We start from the raw sequence: 21,265 nt of genomic DNA, 5'->3' as shown, positions 1-21,265 counted from the left end.
GGGCGGCCTGGCCCTGAACTGGTGTATGCATCCGTGATCAGCAAATGGGGACTGTAGGCCCTCTTCCCCTGGGAAGTTCAGGAAAAACAGAGGGGAGGCTCTAGTTCTCAGAGCAACTCTCCACTGTGTCCTATTTGGAGGTAGCTAGAGGCACCGACCCCTCTAAGACATGGACACATAGCCACCGGGCCCCTTTGTGCTTCACAGCAGGTGTCAGTAAATATTAGTGGGATACGCAACCCCAAAACATAGCTAGTCCACCCAAGAGAAATGAAAACCTGTAAGTCACACACAGAATTTTATGTCCACATTCATAACAACGGTATTCACAGCAGCCAAACATGGGGAAACATGGGGAATGATGTGTGTGTCCATCAGTGAACAAATGGAGAAACCCAGTGTAAGCATATCCGTAGAATGCTCCCCAGCCATGAAAGAGAATGAACTGTGGCCACGTACTACAACTTGGATGGACCCCAGAGACATGATGGTAAATGAAAGAAGCCAGAGGCAGAAGTCACGTAGGAAATATCCAGAATAGGTGAATCGGTGGAGATAGCAGCTATGTGGCTGCCTGGAGGTGGGGGGTGAGGAGGTGGGGGCAGTGCCAGAAGGTGGGCGTTGGGACTCATGTAGATGTGATAGAAATGCTCTAAAACTGGATAGTGGTGATCATTTCACAGTTCTGTAAATTTAGTGAAAATCATAAACTATACTCCTAAAACAAGTGAATTTTATGGTTATGAAATGCATGCCTCAAAATTATATAAAAAATAGCTCTATAAGTCTCATTAATGGAGGTGTCACTTGGGGCTGCCCCCTCCTGGTCTCTGTACAAAGGAATGGCTTTGCCTCCAGGAGGCTGGGACCATGCCAGCCGATGGGCCTTTGATCCCAGCTCTGGATCTTTTACCCCTAAGACATGACTTGGGCACTTTCTAAGCACAAACTTTCCAGATGCTTTTTGATAGAGAGCTAGTCACCAGGGTCCACTTATTTTCAGGGGACCTAAAAAAAAAAAAAAATGTTACCCTTCTGGAAGTTTGGAAGAGCCATTTCATGAGAAATGAGTTAAGAGTGAATGCTTTCCCAGTTTTTCTTGCTTTCTCATTCTAGAAATGGGCTTTACCTGAATAAACACAAAAAGCCCCCAATTTATCATTTTCTCAGGGGAAAGCAGTGGACAACTCAGGAGGCAGAGGACTTGCCTTGGTCTCAGAATGGGTTGGTCGCCAAACCAGACCTCCAGCTCACCCATCAGGACCTAGAGTTTCCTCATCCTGAGAAGACCCTGTCTCTAGGAGCTGCGTGTACTTGACCCAAGAGGGTGAATTCTTTTTTTTTTTTTTTTAAGATTGTATTTATTTATTTATTTGATAGAAAGCGATCACAAGCAAGCAGGCAGGCGGTGGGAGGGAGGGGAAGCAGGCTCCCTGCCGAGCAGAGAGCTCGACGTGGGGCTCCACCCCAGGACCCCAACATTATGACCTGAGCTAAAGGCAGATGCTTAGCCCACTGAGCCACTCAGTCGCCCCAAGATGGTGAGTTCTTTGTAAGCAGAGGGACAAGGTTCGGGTGGAAGCCACAAGCTCATCAGGAGAGGGGTAGTGAGCGGGAGGGGGTGTTGGGAGAGGGAGGGGGACATAAATAGCATCCCTAGTCATATAATAATGGTGAGAGGAGCTGGAACAGGAAACAGAGTGAGGCTAATTCAGCACTGATTTCTTGGAGGCACTCGGCACTGGCTCTTTCAGCCGTTATATATACCAAAGGACTGAAATCAAATGCAGAGGAATTGCTTGACTTGCAATTTAGGAGGGGAAGGAAAGTCAGCGAGCGTTTCCTGCACCTGAAGATTTGAGGGGCTCTTAAGAAGGGATATTGCCCACCCCCTCGTTGTCATTGCTCCTCTCTGGAACCTGGGCGTAAGTTGAACAGTGCATTGAAATGACCCCGAGAATGGTGCATGACACAGGACTCATTTGCCACCTTTCAATGGTGGGGAAGGAGTGCGCCTGCCAGACAAATGTATCATATCACTGTATACTTATTCCTTAACTCATGTTAGCTGTTTGTTAGAGACGCTGGAGTATGTACTTCCTAATAAGTAGGACTAACATCTGAATCTTCTCTGGTCCTCTTGGCCTGAATGTCTGACCAAGGTAAGACTGGGGGTCCCGGTGGGGCAAGGCGGCAGTGGTGCTCTGATCCCACGGCCTCGCTCACTGCCCCTTGGCAGACCATGTATATTCCTGACCCTGAACTCCGCTCCCCTTTTTACTCAGAGCCTTTCTGTCTTTCAAGAGCCCGGCCAGGTTTCTGCGTCATCTGGTTCTTTCCACTGTTATCACAGCCCACGCAGGCCATGCTCTGTTCAGGATTTCCGTTACAGCCAAAATCTGCTTTGCACATAATTGTTCCGTAAAGCTTTCCTAGGTCTGTTTGTCGCTCCCAGACAGACTGTAAGTTCCTGAAGAGTAATCATGCTTTGTATTTATTTTATTGACTGTCCAGAGCTCTTGGCACAGGGCGGATGCTCATGGCTGTTCTCTAGCCAACTGAGACGTTCCTGTGGTACGTCACACAGTGTATAGCCCTTTGAGACTTAGAAAGTCCGTGCCTTTGTGCATTCGGTTAAATGAATGCTGGATGAAATATAATATCCCAGTTTTGCTGTGTGTGTATATGTGTGTGTGTGTGGTGCAAAGACACAAAAGACTAGGGAAAATGCTACAAAATCTCAGCAGTATTATCTCTGAGTACTCAGATTAGTATGTATTCTTTATTAGCTATGCTCTTCAGTACTTTTATAAATGACGTACAAAGAATGTTTTTTAGTTTATGGGAAGTAGGTCTACTCTAACAGAAGTATTAGGAAGGAGTGAGGTCATGAAATTGATAAGTAATTATTATTATCCTAAGAGAATCAGTACAGTGAAATGGAAAGTTTGTGATGAATTCGGTTTAGATGCCTAGGATTCTTTGTGGCTTTATTCCAGTGTTTCCCAAGGTGTGTTCCAAGGGGTACCATTCCTACTGCAGGCGTTACATTTAAATAATATGGGAAACAAAGGTGCCTGGGTGGCTCAGTTGGTTGGACGGCCAACTCTTGATTTCAGCTCAGGTCATGATCTCAGGGTCATGAGATCGAGCCCCATGTCAGGCTTTGTGCTCAGTACGGAGTCTGCTTGAGATTCTCTCCCTCTCTTTCTGCCCCTCCCCAACTCAGGCATGCACGTGTGTGCACTATCTCTCTATCAAATAATCTTTAAAAAAAGAAACACATATTCTATAGCTATGGAAATTCACAATGTCTATTAGCCCTGAATATTGCTAAAGCAAAGGAACCTGGCTCTGATCTACCTAGTATTTTCCAAACTTTTCTGATCATGGAATCCTTTTTTCTTATAATGCATGTCGGGAAGCATTGTTCTATCTGATTTCTAAAGAATAGCATAGATTTTAGCTTTGGATGTCTTTGTATTGCTTATATATTGTTAAATATTATTTTGGTTAAATGATCTGAAGTGGTGACAAAGTTAAGAGTATGACTTCTTTATTCCACATCTCTGGGAGCATTTTAACACAATATCATATGATCTGGTGACTTTCTCTGTCATCATCTCAGGACATGGCATCTGTCATCACTTAATTCTTTGAGCTTTAAAACTGAATTTGCCACAGTGAAGAACTAAATGAAAAAAACAAGCCATAGCCTGAATATACTCACCCTCATCCAGAGTCAGTCTTCAGTAGGAAGTTAGTTGTGTGAAACTGTATTTTCTTTTTCCACAGGTTTTTTTTCATCTCCATAATTGTCTTTTCCATATGAGTTTTTGACAGTGGTAATGATAGTTGAGAGATCACCCCCAGCACTGCCTGGAAATTATCCCAATAATGAAAGGTTGCGGGCTCACCCACGATGTCAGGCAATCAGCGTATAAATTGAAACGTGCACACTTCTATCTGAATTTGCTTTAAGTTGTTGGGATTTACTGAGAACAACGTCCAGACATCCTGGTGGGAGGGCATAATGCAGAAGGATGGGACCCTGCCTTGCTTTCGCCCTCCTGTGCCTCTCCCTGTCCTCTCTTCTATGACGGAAACACACACCTTGCTGGAAACTCAGAGAATGGTTAGGCATTTGATTCTCCAGAGGCTTCCTGGCTATCCTACATACTCGCATAAGAAGTAAGAGGAAGACGGATATTAAACATTAATAAAGCAGTTCAGGAAGCACAGTACAGAGAGGGCCGAGTAGGATTGGGGCTAATAAAGGATGTGATCGCTCCCTCACTAGCCGCATAAGGCTTGGGATTACCCTTGGCTAAAACAGGTACGGCCGGGGCTGGCCGTTCATTTATCACAGGATTAGCTAACACCTGAATTAGAGGCTGCTTTCAGGATTTGTGTCGTGGAATTACTGTGTTTTTGGAATTACGAGCTTGGTTTAATGTCATTAAACAAAATATACAGAGTAGGTGTGACCCCGGTATATTTTGCATGATCTCCTGTACCCCTGTGGTAGAGAACGCCTGTTAGCACTGGGCACCCTGCATTCAGCCAAGAGCCAGGCTGAGCGGATAGCAGGCAAGTACGCTATCTCCCGGATACTTGCGTCTGTCTGTGGTGACACCTTGTGCACGTTACAGCTCTGTTTAAATTTCAGCTGACTGACAGGCACACAATCATGAATGAAAACCCAACAGTGGGAAATAAGGTCTCTTCACCCCCTCACAGGCTGTGGGAACAGCGCTGCCCCAGAGCCACGCTGTGGGCTGCAGCCTGGTTTCCAGAAGTCACGTGGCTTTGGATGGCGTGTCTGAGGCCTTCCACAGCAGCGGCTGCCAGAGGCTGTGGTTTTTAAGTAACACTTTGAGGTGGAGCCGAAGGCCATCAGCAGGAAGATGAGGCAGATAAGAGATCAGAGAGCAAGGTCTATTTTTGCCAGGCATGCAAAAATATGATGGGCGTCTTGGCATTTGTGCCCATAAGTAACAGGCGGGAAGAGCCTGTCACAGTGTCCTGGGAGCCTTTAGAGGTCAGGGGCTATGACCTTCGCATGCAGGCATCCCCAGCCCCTGGCATGCCCGGTGCCCCTGTTGCACGGCAGGACAGGTGAGCTGACACGGACCAGAGTGGAAAGACTTCAGCCCGAGTGAGCTGGAGAAGTGCTTCCCAGTGCTGATGTGCATCCAAATCACCTGTTGAAATGCAGCTTCGGCTTCTGGGCTGCTGGAATGGGGCCTGAGATGCTCCGTTTCCAGCAAGCTGGGGACTGGGTGCCGATGCTGCTAGCCCACGGCCACACTGTGAAGGTCAGGATCCTGGAGGGTAACGAGACCTGTGATAATTTTTTTCTGTTTAACTTCTAGTTCAGAAAGCTGCCGCCACAACCCCTCATTCGCACCCCCTCACCCCCGCACCCAGGGTAGCAGGCCATGACTGCGGCAGTGGGGTCAGGTGCCTCCTTGCTTCTGCTCACGCCTTGGTCTGGGGCAGCGGGGGAAGGTATGGAGGCCCCCCAGTTAACCAACCCTTCTCTTCCCCCAGGGGAGGAGCGCCCCCGGGACTCCCCGGGCCCGGCGGAGGCCCAGGCACCGGCTGGGGCAGATGCCAGCGGCCGAACGAGCCACCCCTGCTGGAGATGCTCCCGGGCACAGCTCAAGAAGATTTTCTGGGGCGTGGCGGTGGTGCTGTGCGTGTGTTCCTCCTGGGCGGGCTCCACGCAGCTTGCCAAGCTGACCTTCAGGAAGTTCGATGCTCCCTTCACCTTGACGTGGTTTGCCACCAACTGGAACTTTCTGTTTTTCCCGTTGTATTACGTGGGGCACGTCTGCAAGTCGGAGGAGAAGCAGTCTGTGAGGCAGAGATACAGGTAGGCAGCTTGCGGATGGCAGGCCCTGAGCTCTGGGCTGCTCTCCCGAGTGCTGATGCCACTGGGCTGTCCTGGCAGCCGGCGCTGTGTTGGGCTGGTGGGAGCACTGGGAGAGGTCCCAGAGTCACCTGCTGTCTGAGTGGAGCCATGATTGGGATTCTCTCCCCCCTGGGGGTGGTAAACACCAGCTTCCAGTGTCTTCCACCCTAAGAACTCCTTTATACAAAACAAAAGGCAGCATCTTCTAGAGAGAGCCCATGGTGGATCCTCCTCAGGCTGGGGTTAGCACCATGAGTCTGTGGGGCCAGGGGATATGGCTGCTTCCTGCGGCTCACCTCCCCTCGGGGAGATGTTCGCTGTAAGGAATTGATTACTCATTCCCCTTCCAACCCAAGACATTCCCTCCTTTGGTGATGAGATGGCCTGGGTCCGGTTACCCCACAGCATAGCTCTCAAAATCAAAGCAGCATCTGAATTTTGTTGACTCTTCTTTCTCATATGGAGCCCTGGTGTGGCTTTCCTTCCACAAAGAAGCCAGGAACCCTGACAAACCTTCCTCCTCTATAGACAGCAGGGTTCCCCCAGCCCCCCTCGGAAGTCAGGTCGTTGGTGTTGACTTCAAGTCCTCATCCCAGGCCAGTTGTGGGGTCTCACAGTTGTCCTAGTTTGAGGACCTCTGTGGGCTGTGGCAAGGGCTTCCTGCTGGCCCAAATCAGACCTAGTCAGAAAAGAAAGGGGAAAGAAAAGAATGCTGGCCAAGGTGACCAAGTGGGCCCTGGGAGCTTAGCTGGGGTCAGCCCCAGGCCGGGGGGTTGGGGGGGATTTTCAAAGTTGAAGGTTCTTCAGTCCTTCACCACTGCCTTCTTCCCCACTTCACCCCACATCACCAAACACACACCCTATAAACCAGCAGGTCTCCTGTACTATCTGCTTCGAGCTTCAGCCCTCTTCTGACATTGCCATCAGAAGTCATAAGATAACTGAAAACATCACGGGTCCAGGGAGACAAGGTCTCGGGGAATGGAGGTCTAGACTCAGATCAGGATCTTTGGCTCTCCAGGAACCAACCATTAGATGTCCCTGTAAAGTTACAGGTGGACGTGTGGGGTCCCCAAATTTTGTACAGCTTGGAGGGAATTTGGACTGGCTTCTCTGGGAAACCAAGTTGTAAATCAGACCACTGCATCTAGAGGAAGGGGCTCCGTGAGCGTGGACTGAGTCACAAGGCAGCCTTGCACGTCCCCTTAGGGGAAAGGATTCACGGCAAAATCTGAGAACAGGGTCTGATGCAGGAGTGAGGGGCCTCGAGTCCAGAACCAGGGCCCAGACTTGCAGTGTTCTCAATATTAAATTAAACCAGTAGCTCATGGACCAGCCAGAAATTACCAAAGAGGAACTTAAAGTACTGTTCTTGGAGAATAGGCAAAAGCTGACTGAGACAGGTTTAGCAACTTTGGTAAGACCCACGATTGTCCCCAGGGCAAGAGGGAAATAACAGTCTGCTTTTGGTCACAGATGAGAACGGGTATTCAGTAAACAATGTATTTGACAGTTGTAGAGCTCTCAGCATAGTTGGTCATTAGAAGTTCCCCTTTCCTTAAACCGACTAGAATATCGAGCTCCTTCTTCTTAACTAGGAGCTGAAAGTGACCGTATGCAGCCTTTCTTGAGAGAGGGCCACTGGCAGAGAAGGCGACACGTGCTTCCCTGCTCCCTTCACCCATTGCGATGAAACGAGGCCTCCCCTGAGGGCAGGACGGGGCGGCTGCCTTACACACATGTCCCACGTGTGACCACTGCTCACCTCGGGACAAAGACAGCCACTGCTGGCCACTCAGGGCAGGCCCCACAGCCCTTAACTGACTGCCAAGAACAACATAGAAGGACCCACGCTCGGTGGTGGTTAAAGAGTCCAGGTGAGAAAAAGGAGAGGTCCCTCACTTGGATTAGGTCAACACTGGCTTCAGCCACCATTACCTCGGCTCCTGTGTCCCTGTAGAAAGCATCTAGGAAGGACCATGAACAGATGATGGAGGTAGAGTCAGCTGGAGAGTGGTGGTAGGCAGGGCCGATAATCACAACTTGATCAGAGAAGCCAGCTAACACCCTGCCCAGTTTCTACAATAAATCTAAGCTCCACCTCTTAAAAAAAAAAAAAAAAGGAAAACTTCACTAAAATCTTTCTTAAAAGTCTGCTCTGAGCAGAGCTGCCCATTCACCAACAGTTACGGTAGCCAGTCAAGCTGCGCACACCACTGGAGGGGCAAGGAAATATTCCTCCGCAGCAAAGGGAGACAAACACTTAAACATCACTGACTTGACTTAAGTGGTGGTGACTCTGTCACAGCTCACATCAGCAGTTCTCGAAACTGACTTTGGGATTCCTGGAAGCCAAGGAAAACAGAAATCACACCTTCCATTTTGGGGCTTTTGTCAGAATGAGTGCCGGTGAGGGAAAGATCTAGAGGCAGCTGAGGACATGTGTCTCTGGCTAAAAGAAGTGTTTCAGCAAGAGCCTGGGCAGAAAAGAGCAAAGATAGAAACCTTTTTCACAGAGAGGAAAGCAGTGAAGACAGCTTTTCTTGGGGCTGTCAGGAAGCCATCAGACGGAAGTTTCTTTTCCCCAAGCCCTCCCCCCGCTAGGCTAGGTTTCCCCAACGGGAAGCTAGAAACGGCAGCCAAAGCAGAGAGAAAAGCGTCCACTGCCCGGCACAGAGCTCTGGAAACCCAGCGAGGGCACCTGGGATCTTGCCGAAGGGTGGACGCTGATTAATTTGGTGGGTCTAGGTGGATCAGAGATTATGCTTTTCTGACAAGCTTCCCAGGGATGCTGCTGGTGCTGCTGCTGGCCCTGGGGCCGCTGTTGGACTCTAACAGCCCTGGAGGTGGGAGACTTAGCTACAGGTTTTTAAATGCTGCCAATGCTCGTTTGTAAGTGGAACATTGATGACACACGCACTGTCTCGCACACGAGATTATTGGGTGATCAGACGAGACACTGTACACGCAAGTGCCCTAGCAGCCGTGAAACGCCATTAAAATGTGTGGCACCGTCACTGCCTTGTGCTGTCCCCGGTGGGTTACATCCAAGCACATAGCCCAGGCCTCATTTGTCGGGTGCCTTGTGATGATCTAATTACACGGCAGGAGTGGGTCTTAGAGCAAGCGCTGACCCTGCAGGGTCATGCAGGGGCGATTCCCTGGAGAAATCCACTCCGGATGCACCGGGCCTCCTGGGATTGAACCCAGGCTTCTCATGCTGGGGCACCGTTGTCAGGAATTAGGAGCGTGAGTGTGAAAACCCCCCAGCCCAACCATCCCGGGTTTCCAGTCTCAAGCCTGTGGTCCCGTTCCTTGCAGACATGTGCCAAGGAAGCAGCAGTGCCCGGGACCCAGGACAGGCTCTGGCCATGGAGATGCGTGTGGGCACTGTAGAAACTGCAGGCAAAACCGAAAGGCGTGGGGGAGGGGGTCCCCAAAGTCTCCTCCACACCTGGGCACCTGGAGAAGAGGCTACATCAGGTCTGTGCCCTGGAGAGCTATGACTTTCTGGGACAGGAGCACAGCGTCTCAGATCCCAGGGGCCGCCACAGGCAGCGGAGGTCAGCCAGAGCAGGTCCAGGGCTCCTGCACGCTTGTCAGAAGGCCTTCCAGGAATTTCTACCCATACTGACCTCTTTTCATAAGCAAATGCTAGGACCTTCTGCTGTGGCGCAGCTGCCAAAAAAAGTGAACGATATAGTGGTGACAGAGTTTTCTTCTGCCTTTTGTAGTTCTGGGCTTCTGTAAGCTAGCCAACGGATTCTGTGTTAAAAACACTGAGAACCGGTCAGAGCCAAGGAAGGGGAAAGGACAGTTTTGATGCCTCTCATCTTAAATCCTTCCGGGACATAGTGTGTACGTAACTGTGCGGACTTAATGCAGGAACTGTGTGGTCTTGTAGCTCTGACATTCCAGTCTATGGAGCAGAGTGGAGCAGTTGCCATCCAAAGGGTTGTTCCTTCTGCAAGAGGCATCGCATGTCTCCTGTGGGCAAGGCACTAGGGACATAGTAATAAATGAGCACCCGTTACGGGAGTCAGACAGACAAGCAAGGTGGGCGGGGTGCACAGGGCAGCCTGGGGAAGAGGCCGGGTGCCTGGGTCCTGGGGCAGGTTGGGAAGGTTTCTTGGAGATAACCAAGGGACAGCCTCTTTGAGAGCAAGCACACAGCGCTTGGATGCTGGTTCCCGGCAGGAGGAGTGGCGCAGTTGGACAAATACTTGTTGATGTCCGTGTATGGGGCATGCGGGCACACGTGGGGAACGCAGGTGATATTCCTCCCCGTGGGAGCTCACAACTGAGTGGGATACAGACCCACATGAAAACCAGGATGCGCTGTAAAGAGGAGACAGGTAGGAAGGTGGGCAGCAGCTGGAGTGCGTGGACAGGGCAGGGCAGACGTTAGACCTGTAGTCAGACTCAGGCCCAGAGCAGAAGGTCTTTGGGTGCTGCTGGACCAAGGGCTTTATTCTGGAAGCAGTGGGATCCTTGGGGACATTTGGAGCTGAGGACAGAGATCATCAGAGCTGTTTGCAGAAGTAAGGCTCCAAGCGCTAATTCCATAATAGCTTACAGAATATGCCCCATTTTACATCAACAGTACAGTGACTCACATGTTTTCATTTTTTGTTTCTTTGGTTTTTTTTTTTCCCTTTTTGGGGGCAGTGGGGAGTGAGAACCCTGTTTCTGAGAAATGCTGAGATTATAAGTGTATATCTTGAAGTATTACACAGTCACATCTCTTGCTCTGAATAGTCACTTTTTCTTCACCCTAAAGCAAACTTTTGGTGAAAAGCATTTTGGTGGTCATTTTCTCGGCACACTCGGCATTCCAAAAATAGGGGGAGAATTTTCTTTCTAGGAAACGTTGGCACATATTAGTGGGGCCCAACGTGAATGCTAAGACATCACCAAAGCAGCCCTAATTAGCAATGCCCCAGCATGGAACCTTCTGTCTGATGCAAGCTGGTGGTCTCCTTTGGTTGACTTTTCTTACTCTGAGCCCCAGACATGCTCTGGCCTGTTCTCAGCTCTTTATAGGCTGAAGACACTGTGCAATCAAGGTACAGTGGCCTTCCACTCTAGGAGGATGGAGCTAGGCCTTCATTCGTTCTACAAAATCTGCCAAGGTTCTAAGTGTTATGGATAACAACAGTGACCAAAACAAGTGAAAATCCCTGCCTTTGTGGATCTTACATTTTAGTGGGGAAGCAAACAATAAATAAAATATGATATGTCCCATGAAGTTGGGAAGACTGGAGGGTTGGGGTGCTGAGTGGGGAGGCGATGATGTCAGGCTGGGGACCTGTTGATGAGGCCTGTGGTTACCCCAGCATCTCCCTACCCCATCCAGACCCAAATGCCTGGGGTTAGCCCTGCTTACCCACTGGCTCATTCATTCTTGATTTCTACAGGCACTCATTTCTGCAGTAAGCCCTCACTGGCTGTCTACTCTGACCCTGCACCACAGGGCACTCGGGACCGGAAGTTCCAAGCACATTCTTGCCCTCAAGTTGCTCATAACCCAGTGGGGGGAGCTACCTTTGCACCCCTGGATACGGGGTCAGGTGGCAAGGAGGCCTGATCCTTTGGGCCTCCAGTGGGACCCGAGAGCCCTGGTCGAGCCACCAGCATCAGAGGGTCCAGCTGATGGAGGGAGGCACAAACTGTCCCGTGCTCAGGGGCTCCTCCTGCCTTCTCCCTTCCTCCTGACTCAGAGCCGTCTTATTTCCTGTGTTCTTCTCCAAAATCATCAACTCCCGAAGCAGCGACATGTCCAGAGCCCTTTCAGTTGATGGTTGATGTTTTGTTTTTTGTTTTTATAACCGGTTTAGAAAAAAAATGGGCAAAAATTGGGGAACTTTAGTTCTTAATCGGCCTGTGTCTTCTGCTGGGTGGTAAATAATGGCAGTGGTCTGTCACCATCTTTGTGCCAGGGGATTTGGGTCAGGCTCGCTGCCGAGACAGAGCACCTCCTCCCTACCCGCCCCAGACACCGCATACGTGGTCGTGCGTGCACACGCACGCATAGACGCATGTACGCGGAGCCACCGGCACACACAAGCCGCATGTTCCAAGTCTGAATGGGAAGTCGTAATGGGTTCCAGTGTCAGCCAAAGACGAAACGAGGCAGGCGTGGCTGACACAGGTTTAGGTCATCTCTGCCTGCTTTAAGGTATCATTTGAAGTATTCAGGGATGCGTTAGTGGAGAAATGAGACATAGAGCACTGTCATCGTGACCCAGTGGTGACAAGCACCCTCCATGCTCCACAGGGTCCGCTCCTGTGTCCTCTCCTCATGGTGCTGGTAGTTTAGCTCATTTGTTTCTCCCCATGTATCCTCCCCACCTCACCCCTGCATCTCAGCTAGACAGCTGCTGGCTCCATCTCAGGGAGATTCAGTGGCAGCCAGACAGTCCAGAATATTCCACAAGTGGTTGATCAGCTGTCCCTAAGGCAAGTAGGAAATACTGTGTTAGCTCCTGATCTCTGCTTTCACTGTACTTCAGCCTCCATCCATCCCTGGTTATCTCAGGTCTTTGGTAATTGCTGAGGGATGTCAGGGGTTTGTCTTTGAAGTTCAGCAGTTTATAGAGGTGATGTAATTTAACCTTGTCCTTTCAGAGCACATCAGATTCGGCTACAACAAGGTTACACTTACCCATGTGAGTTCATGGAAGTTTTGCAAAAGGTCAGATCCAATACTCGTGCTTGTGGGTTTGAAGACTAGTATCCATTTAAATAATTGCCATATCAATGGATTTATGGCCCTTTGGAGATCCAGATGTCTTGGGCTACACTTGTCAACAAGAAATATGGTAAAAATTTTTAGCACAAAGTGCCAAGGCCCTTGTGAACCTTTGCTAAGATCCAAGTTGCAGTGGCACGGAAGGTGTAGAGCAAGGAGGAGTTGCTTTCCAGAACAGGGATCCTGGAGGAGCAGAATTAACATTTGTACAAGTCAGATGATGGAGAAGGGCCCCTGTGCATGGATGCGGGAAGGTTCGGAGAGGCACGCACAGGTGTGTATGGGCCGCTGGAAGATGCCTGTAGCGGGAGACACAGACCCCAGCCCAGCCCACCTAGCTAGTGTTGAGCCATTTCTTACTTTCCATGTGATTCCTAGTCACAGTCAAGGCTAGTAAGCCATCCCACAGGCATATTGAAATTTAAAAATTTCACCACATTTAGGGGAAAAAATCACCTGCACGGAGATCTTAAAAGATCAGGAAGTGACTTTGAGGATTCTCTGATCCAACTCATCCATATTATCAAAGAGGCCCCAGATGCTCAGAGAAGGGGTGTGAGACCTTTGTTCTCTTCAGTTCCAGATCTCTTTAGATACACTGCCAGGAAGGAAATAGGTCAACACTCTTTTCTTATAGGGAAGAACAAGGAGGCAGTTCCTGGGCAGGACAGAAAAACAGTGGATAAGAAAGCCACCCACTGACACTAGGGGCACAGTATTAAAATGGTAAGGATTTAGGCTTGTCCTTGGACAGCTCAGGTTCAAAGCCCAGCTTTGCCTTTATTTCACTAGATGGCCATAGATTGGTCACCAAAAGCTCCAAGCTTCATGCCTTTTCTGTAAAACAGAGCCCCCAATACCAACCTCTGGGGGTTGTAGTTGGGATTGTACTTCCTCTGGGCTCTGAAGAGCTCTTGTCTAGATCTTGTGTTCCAGTTGCACAGGCTTAAATATGATGGTTTGTATAAAGCCCCAAACTACACTTGGTCCAGAGGTCTTGTATCCATCTTCATTTGACTTCATATATGAATCCCCAGACTCACACAAACCATGGCTCCCATTCTCTGCAGATTGTAAGATGGTGATGGTGGTGATGAAGATGATAGCGATGATGGTAATCATGGTGATCATGATGATGGTGGTGACGATGATGATGGGAATGACCATGATGATGGGGATGATGATGATGATGATGATAATGGGAATGTTGATGATGATGATGGGGATGCTGGTGATGATGATGATGGGGATGATGATAATGATGGGGATGACAAGAATGATGGGGATGACGGTGATGATGGGGTTGACCATGATGATGGGGATGACGATGATGAGGATGATGATGATGGAGATGATGGGGATGATGATGATGGGGATGTTGATCATGATGATGGGGATGATGTTGATGATGATGGGGATGATGATGATGATGGGGATGACAAGAATGATGGGGATGACAAGGATGATGGGGATGAAGGTGGTGATGGGGATGAAGGTGGTGATGGGGATGACGATGATGATGGGAATGATGATGGTGATGATGGGGATGACGGTGATGATGGGGATGACGGTGATGGGGATGACGGTGATGATGGGGATGACGGTGATGGGGATGACGGTGATGATGGGGATGACGGTGATGATGGGGATAGCGGTGATGATGGGGATGATGGTGATGATGATGGGGATGATGATGATGGGGATGATGATGATGATGGGGATGATGATGATGGGGATGACGGTGATGATGGGGATGACCGTGATGATGGGGATGATGATGATGGAGATGATGGGGATGATGATGATGATGATGATGGGGATGTTGATGATGATGATGGGGATGATGTTGATGATGATGGGGATGACAAGGATGATGGGGATGATGGTGATGATGGGGATGAAGGTGGTGATGGGGATGACGATGATGATGATGGGGATGGCGGTGATGATGGGGATGATGGTGATGATGGGGATGACGGTGATGATGATGGGGATGACGGTGATGATGGTGATGATGATGGGGATGATGATGATGATGGGGATGACAGTGATGATGGGGATGACAGTGATGATGGGGATGATGGTGATGATGATGGGGATGATGATGATGATGGGGATGACGGTGATGATGATGGGGATGATGGTGATGGGGATGATGATGATGATGGGGATGTTGATGATGATGGGGATGTTGATGATGATGGGGATGTTGATGATGATGGGGATGACGAGGATGATGGGGATGAAGGTGATGATGGGGATGACAGTGATGATGGGGATGCCAATGATGATGGTGGTGGAGATGAAGGTGACGGTGATGGTGGTAATAATGATGGAGAATATCCCAAACACAGAAAACTGGATCTTTCTTCTCGTGAATATTCAGCTAAGCCATGTGGCTGGTGTGGAGCCCATAGCAGAGAGAACGGTATCCTGCCCTGTCATTATTTTGGGCTGTCTGGATGGGGGCATTTCTTGGCAGAGGTGAGCTTTGAGGCAAGTTTGACAGGAAAAGGGCAGAGAACTCATGTGTTACATGAGCTGAAAGCCAGACAGAAATTCAAGGTGATTCATTTGTCTAAAAAGTAGTGTCCTGTCAAGATCTTGATGTTCTTTTTGATTTTTTGGAAGCAAAAAAAGGCAAAGTGGGGAAATGCTGGTGCTGAGCAGAATGCTAAAGCAGAGGCACATCAGTTTTCTTCCACTGGAACTACCTAAGTCTTTGTTGTACAAGACTCCTAGCTAAACTGGAATGGCCATAGGAACAGGTGTTATAATGGCTTCCAAAGCCTTCACCGCTCATCCTGCCCCATACTATGTCCACCTACTACTGTCATCCCACACCAGGCCCCAGGGATATGGGGAGGAAGGAGGCCACATGGCTGAGGGAAGAGGGACCCCATGCACTGGGGTCAGGCTGGTTCACTTTCTCAGATCCACCATTTACAAGCTGTGCAACTTTGGATAAGTTGTTTATAAGCTCTCCTTTCACTTTAGTGTTCTCATATTTAAGAATGGGGGATGGGGCACCTGGGTGGCTCAGTTGGCTAAGCATCTGACTCTTGGTTTTGGCTCAGGTCATGATCTCAGTGTCATGGGATCAATCCCCTTGTCGGACTCCATGCTCAGTGGAGAGGCTGCTGGAGGTTCTCTCTCTCCCTCTCCCTCTGCCCCTTCCATTTATGTGTGCTCTCTCTCTCTCTCTCACTTTCTCTCTCTAAAATAAATATTTGAAAGAAAGAGAGAGAGGGAAAGAGAAAGAAAGAAAAGAAAAGAAAAGTGGAAGGGGGGAAATGGAAAGGAAGGAAGGAAAGAAGGAAGGAATGTAGGAAGGAAGAAAGAAAGGGGCCAATAAAGCCTATTTCCACAGGCTGACTGCAAGGTAAGGGGGAACCTTGCACAAACCAGCTTGCCTGCCAGGAACTTGGCCATTGGTCTGTGTTGAATTGGCAGTGGTCACTGCTCCCCGGACTGGTTGAGTCGTGGTTATGGAGGTGGTGGTGGTGTGAATTTTCATTCTCTGCCTCAACAGCCTTACCACACCTACCATATTTCTTTTAGCTGTTTTCTTTCCAGTGGGGCCACAGAGAAAAGGGACTTTTCAGCACTTGAATTTTCTCCTGTGTTATTTCTTTATATTACATTCCACATGGACTTTCCTCAGCTGAGAATTCGGGAGCCCATGGGCAAAGCAGTCACCAGAAATTGTTAGGCTCGATTCTCAACAGAGAATCAAACCAAACCCTCTCCTACAGCCGGCGTCCCTGCCGAGTGCGTCACAGAGGCAGCCCCCTCTGATCACCAGAACACATCTTACCCACTTCTGGCTTCAGCCAGTACAGAACAGGCCCCGTGTGCAGACCCTCTCTGGCCAGCCCTCCATCCACCCACCCTCCCACCTACCAAACCCCTCCAGGTCTGGGGCTGAAATGGTGGAGGCTTTCCAGCGGACTCTGTGGGAAACTTCAGATGCATTTTCCAGCCCAGGTCATCAGTGGTTAGTGGCTTCGCTATGCCTTGGAGTGGGTGGGCCTGGTCCTGAGAATGCATATTGGTTCGGTGACCACACCCCAGAGGATCTAGTCGACTTTGTCACAGAAGATGACAGATCTGGCCAGAATCGGCTGCCTTTTTCAGTGTTTGCACAAATTCTATTCTCGTGCTTCCTGGACCTTTTAAAATAGAATTATAGTAATTACATTTACCTCCCGAGCTGTTCTCTGCTTTAAGTAGAGGGAAAACAAAATGATTTATATACTTAATGTAACATTTAGGAGCCCATCAGGATCGTTTCACACTTTTCTTATCTGAGTGCCCTACTTTATGACACTTACATTTAATGAGTTACTCTGCATCACAAATACATTATTAATTTATAACATAAAATAAATTAAAAGCAATGGAAACTAAAGCTCCCTTGTTGTAGGAACACGTTGTTAGAGCCATTATATGGTATTACTCCGCTACAGGTTTTTCTGGAAGGGAAATAGAAGAGATTTTTTTTTCTTTTTTCAGAGAAAGCCTTTAACTTCTCCACCAACAGAATGGGGACAGGCTTCTTAATATTTTGTTATGAATTACTGTGGAGGGGATTGGGGTATTTTAAATGCTTATTTGTTTTTTATTCATTTGTTCTTATGAAAGTCAGTGAGTTGAAACCCGGAGGTCCTTGTTCCTTAGTAAAGATGTTTTCTCTCATGTAGGTAGCAGAGGGAATTGACAAGGCAGACAGGGACATACGCACATATGCTTTTTACAGAATCTTTTCTGGGGACTTGTGGGGCTTTATAAGGGATCTTTCCTACAGAGGTTGGATGAGACCCCCCCACACACACACACCTAGGTTTCCTGACCAAGCCTCCAGCTCTCAGGAGTCCCGAGCAAGCCACTGTTATCCCCTTGTGTCCTGGCACTGAGGTAGACTAGAATCATCCAACATCAGGGGTGGGGACTGCATGACATGACAAAGACCCCTGGCTCTCACTGTGGTACAGGGTTGTTGCAAGGAGGGGCTCCCTGGCCAAGGACTATATCTCCCTGCTTCCCTTGGCATCTAAATTGGGCCCAATGACTTCTCTCCAAAGTGTTCTGTATCAGCCAAGGCAGATAAAAAGCAAGTGGGCATTTCCCCCAGCCCTTCCTCTTCCCTCTTCCACTGGCTACACACACAGGAATCCCAGGCTCCAGGGGACCACAGAGCCACTAACAGAAGGAAAATCACCGAGCGGGGAATTGCCACCTGTCTCCCACACCATGAAACAGAACTGAACTTCTGTGCCAGGCTCCGACTTCGGGGCGTTGACCCTATAGCCAGTGTTAGGCTAATGAACACAGGCCCCGGGCTCCCGGTCCAGCACACAGAGTCAGAGTTGATCTGAAAATCTATACACTTGATGGGGTGTGCATGGACAGCCTCCCTACCCAGGAGCTCCCATGTGGTTTATGTGAATCTTGAGTAGACAAAAATTTTTAAGAATTTACAGACATAAAATGGCAGTTTTATTTATTATTTTATTAACATATAATGTATTACCTGTTTTGGAGTGCAGGTCTGTGAATCATCAGTCTTACACAATTCACAGCACTCACCATAGCACATGCCCTCCCCAGTGTCCATAATCCAGCCCCCCTATTCCCTCTGCCCTCAGCAACCCTCAGGTTGTTTCCTGAGATTAAGAGTCTTATGGTTTGTCTCCCTCTGTTTTCATCTTGTTTCATTTTCCCCTTCTTCCCCTATGATCCTCTGTCTTGTTTCTCAAATTCATCATATCAGTGAGTTCATATGATAATTGTGTTTCTCTGAATGACTTATTTCTCTCAGCATAATACCCTCTAGTTCCATCCATGTTGTTGCAAATGGCAAGATTTCATTTCTTTTGATGGCTGCATAGTATTCCATTGTATATATACACCACATCTTCTTTATCCATTCATCTGTTGATGGACATCTAGGTTCTTTCCATAGTTTGGCTATTGTGGACATTGCTGCCATAAACATTCAGGTGCATGTGCCCCTTTGGATCACTACATTTGTATCTTTAGGGTAAATACCAAGTAGTGCAATTGCTGGGTCATAGGGTAGCTCTATTTTCAACTTTTTGAGGAACCTCCATACTCTTTTCCACAGTGGCTGCACAAACTTACATTCCCACCGCCAGTGTAGGAGGGCTCCCCTTTGTCCACATTCTTGTCAACATCTGTTGCTTCCTGACTTGTTAATTTTAGCCATTCTGACCGGTGTGAGGTGGTATCTCACTGTGGTTTTGATTTGTATTTCCCTGATGCCAAGTGATGTCGAGCACTTTCTCATGTGTCTGTTGGAAATGGCAGCTTTCAAACACAAGGATGGGGATCATTGTCTGTTTTGCTCCCCTGCCAATCCCCAGCAGCTGGCTCAGTACGTGGCCCAGAGGAGACATAGTGGACACTGAAAGGAGGGAGGGAACTGAGGGAATGGTAGGAAGAGGTGATCACAGGGCAGTGTCGGGGTTGTCTCCTCACACTCACGTCAGCCCCTGTCATCCAGAACAATATACTGATCCCGTCCTGAAAGAGCTCTTCAATGATAAAGTAGTTTCAGAAAAAGAAATGCTTGATGGTCATTTTTTTAGAATGAGTCCAGTCTGTAATTAGTAGGCTCCAGCTCAAGCAGGGGCCGAGGATGGGGGACGGTGCCTCCCTGTGCTGTGTGATTAAAGCCAGGCTACGACTCCCCCTCCCCGAAGATTCATGTGGGCATTTATACTGGCTGGAATTTCACATTCTCTTAAAACCGCGCCCTCACAAAGTCCCAGAGCAGAGGATTCCCGGGGATCAGTGTGTTTACGATCTTAAAAGTGTTGTCGCATTTTAACCTGCTATGAAATCTGAGACTTGACATCTGTTCCAATTACTGTTGCCATTTAACAAGATGCCCTACAACGTTAACGGCGTAAACACCCTTCTTGTTAAACTCCAGGACTCGGTGGGTCAGGAATTCCAACAGAGTGTGAGGGATGGCTCTCCTCTGCTCCACGATGTTGGGAGCCTCCACTGGGGAGATCTGATCGGAGGGGGAGTAACTTGACAGCTGGGGGCTACAATTATCTGGGAAAAGATGACCCAGATAATTGCAGCCCCCACCTGTTGCCTCAGCTGGGGCGGTCAACCTGAGCCTGTTGACATGGCCTCTTTGGGTGGCCCAGACTTCTCACAGCATGGTGGTCCAGAGGAATCAGATTGCTTTCACGGTAGCTCAGGGGCCCAGCAGGGACAAGAGGCTTCCTTCCTCTCAGCACCTAGCCTCAGAAGTCATCGATGGCATCTCGACTATCCCTTTGCTATCAAGGCAGCCATGTTGAGCTGTTGAGGCCACCCGGTTTCACCAGAGACATAGGCCCCACCCCTCAACCAGAGGGTGACAAGATCCCTGGGGAATGAGCACAAAGATTGGGAGGTGTTGTTGCCACTGACTTGGAAAATACATCCTACCACAGCGTCTCAAGCAGTGTCGTGTGTGAGGGAGAGTGGGAGGCCTGCCTCGTCAGAAAGAGGTGCTTCTAGGCTGCATGAAGCTTGGGGTGGAGGAGACAGACATGGTCCCGGAGAAGGATTCTACAGGGAAAGCAACTGGTCCCCGAGGAAGTGATCTCATCCTGACCTGGGAGAGAAGTCAGAACACAGGTTTGTTCCAGAAGCCGGTGGACGTGGGCCTGGCTAGCCTTCAAGCCCACGTGGGCGAGGTGGGGTCCCTGGGCCCAAAGTCTGCTCGCTGTCCACCCTACGCTCCTTTCTCCGAGAAGTGTGGCCTTTGTCAGTAAAGCAGAAAATAATGTCAGCCTGGATGAGAAGGCTAATAAAAGTGATAACAGATGACTCAGCGGGTAGAAAACGACTCAGGAATGGCCAAAGCATACGAAGGGAGACGTGATGTGTTTACTTTACAGGTTATCTCCTTGATCCCTGCTTCCATACTGCTTTTTTCCCCCTTCTAAATATCTGGATTATTTTTATGCAAATAGTGTTCGAGGACGGCAGCATTCTAGGCCATTGTGAACACAGTAATTTATAACCCAAGTCACATCTCTTTATGCACTGAACTGCCAGAAGACCTAGCATTAGCAAAAACCACACATAAGACAAAAACAGCCATTTGATGAGTTAAGGCGTGAATAGAAGATTGCTCCCAGAAGCAGCGAGGACAGGAGGGCAGAGTGTTTTTGTGGGTCTGTGGGATTGAGCACTCGGAGACCTGGGAGCCTGTGTCGGCTGCCGTGTGCGTTCAAGTCAGGCTGTAGACATAGAGCTGCTAAGGCTGTCCTCGGACCCAGCGCAGGGCACAGAAGAGGCGCGGCACAGCGGGATGGGGTGCGCCGAAGGAGCAAAATTCAAAGCCAAGTTCAAGACGGTAGCAGCTGACAGTGCAGGCACCAGCCGTGGCTTCCTGCAAAGTTCAAGGCTAAGCGCATGGGTACCCTGGGTGCCAAGTGCCTAAAACAGAAAAGAGAGAGATGGAGGAGAAGAGCAGTGGATTTATTCATTGTGTGACAGGTTGGTTAGTTAGGTGTGCAGTCAGGAGACTGGTTAGTTGGTCAGTTAGTTTTGGTCGGTTGATTGGT

General features: G+C 49.0%; 1 protein-coding gene across 3 annotated transcripts in view; it reads left to right on the top strand.

The window, feature by feature from the left end:
* SLC35F3 (solute carrier family 35 member F3) overlaps positions 1 to 21,265 on the top strand; it is a 385,921-nt gene that overhangs the window by 269,875 nt on the left and 94,781 nt on the right. For all 3 annotated transcript variants that reach the window (XM_059170432.1, XM_059170431.1, XM_059170433.1), the window contains one exon: positions 5,554 to 5,878. In XM_059170432.1, the coding sequence (XP_059026415.1) occupies positions 5,554 to 5,878 (325 nt within the window). The remainder of the gene's footprint in view (positions 1 to 5,553; positions 5,879 to 21,265) is intronic.

This window comes from Mustela lutreola, chromosome 4, assembly GCF_030435805.1.
Source record: "Mustela lutreola isolate mMusLut2 chromosome 4, mMusLut2.pri, whole genome shotgun sequence".
Classification (NCBI taxonomy): Eukaryota; Metazoa; Chordata; class Mammalia; order Carnivora; family Mustelidae; genus Mustela; species Mustela lutreola.
The sequence above is the reverse complement of the archived record's forward strand: the minus strand, read 5'-3'. Positions and strand labels throughout refer to the sequence as shown.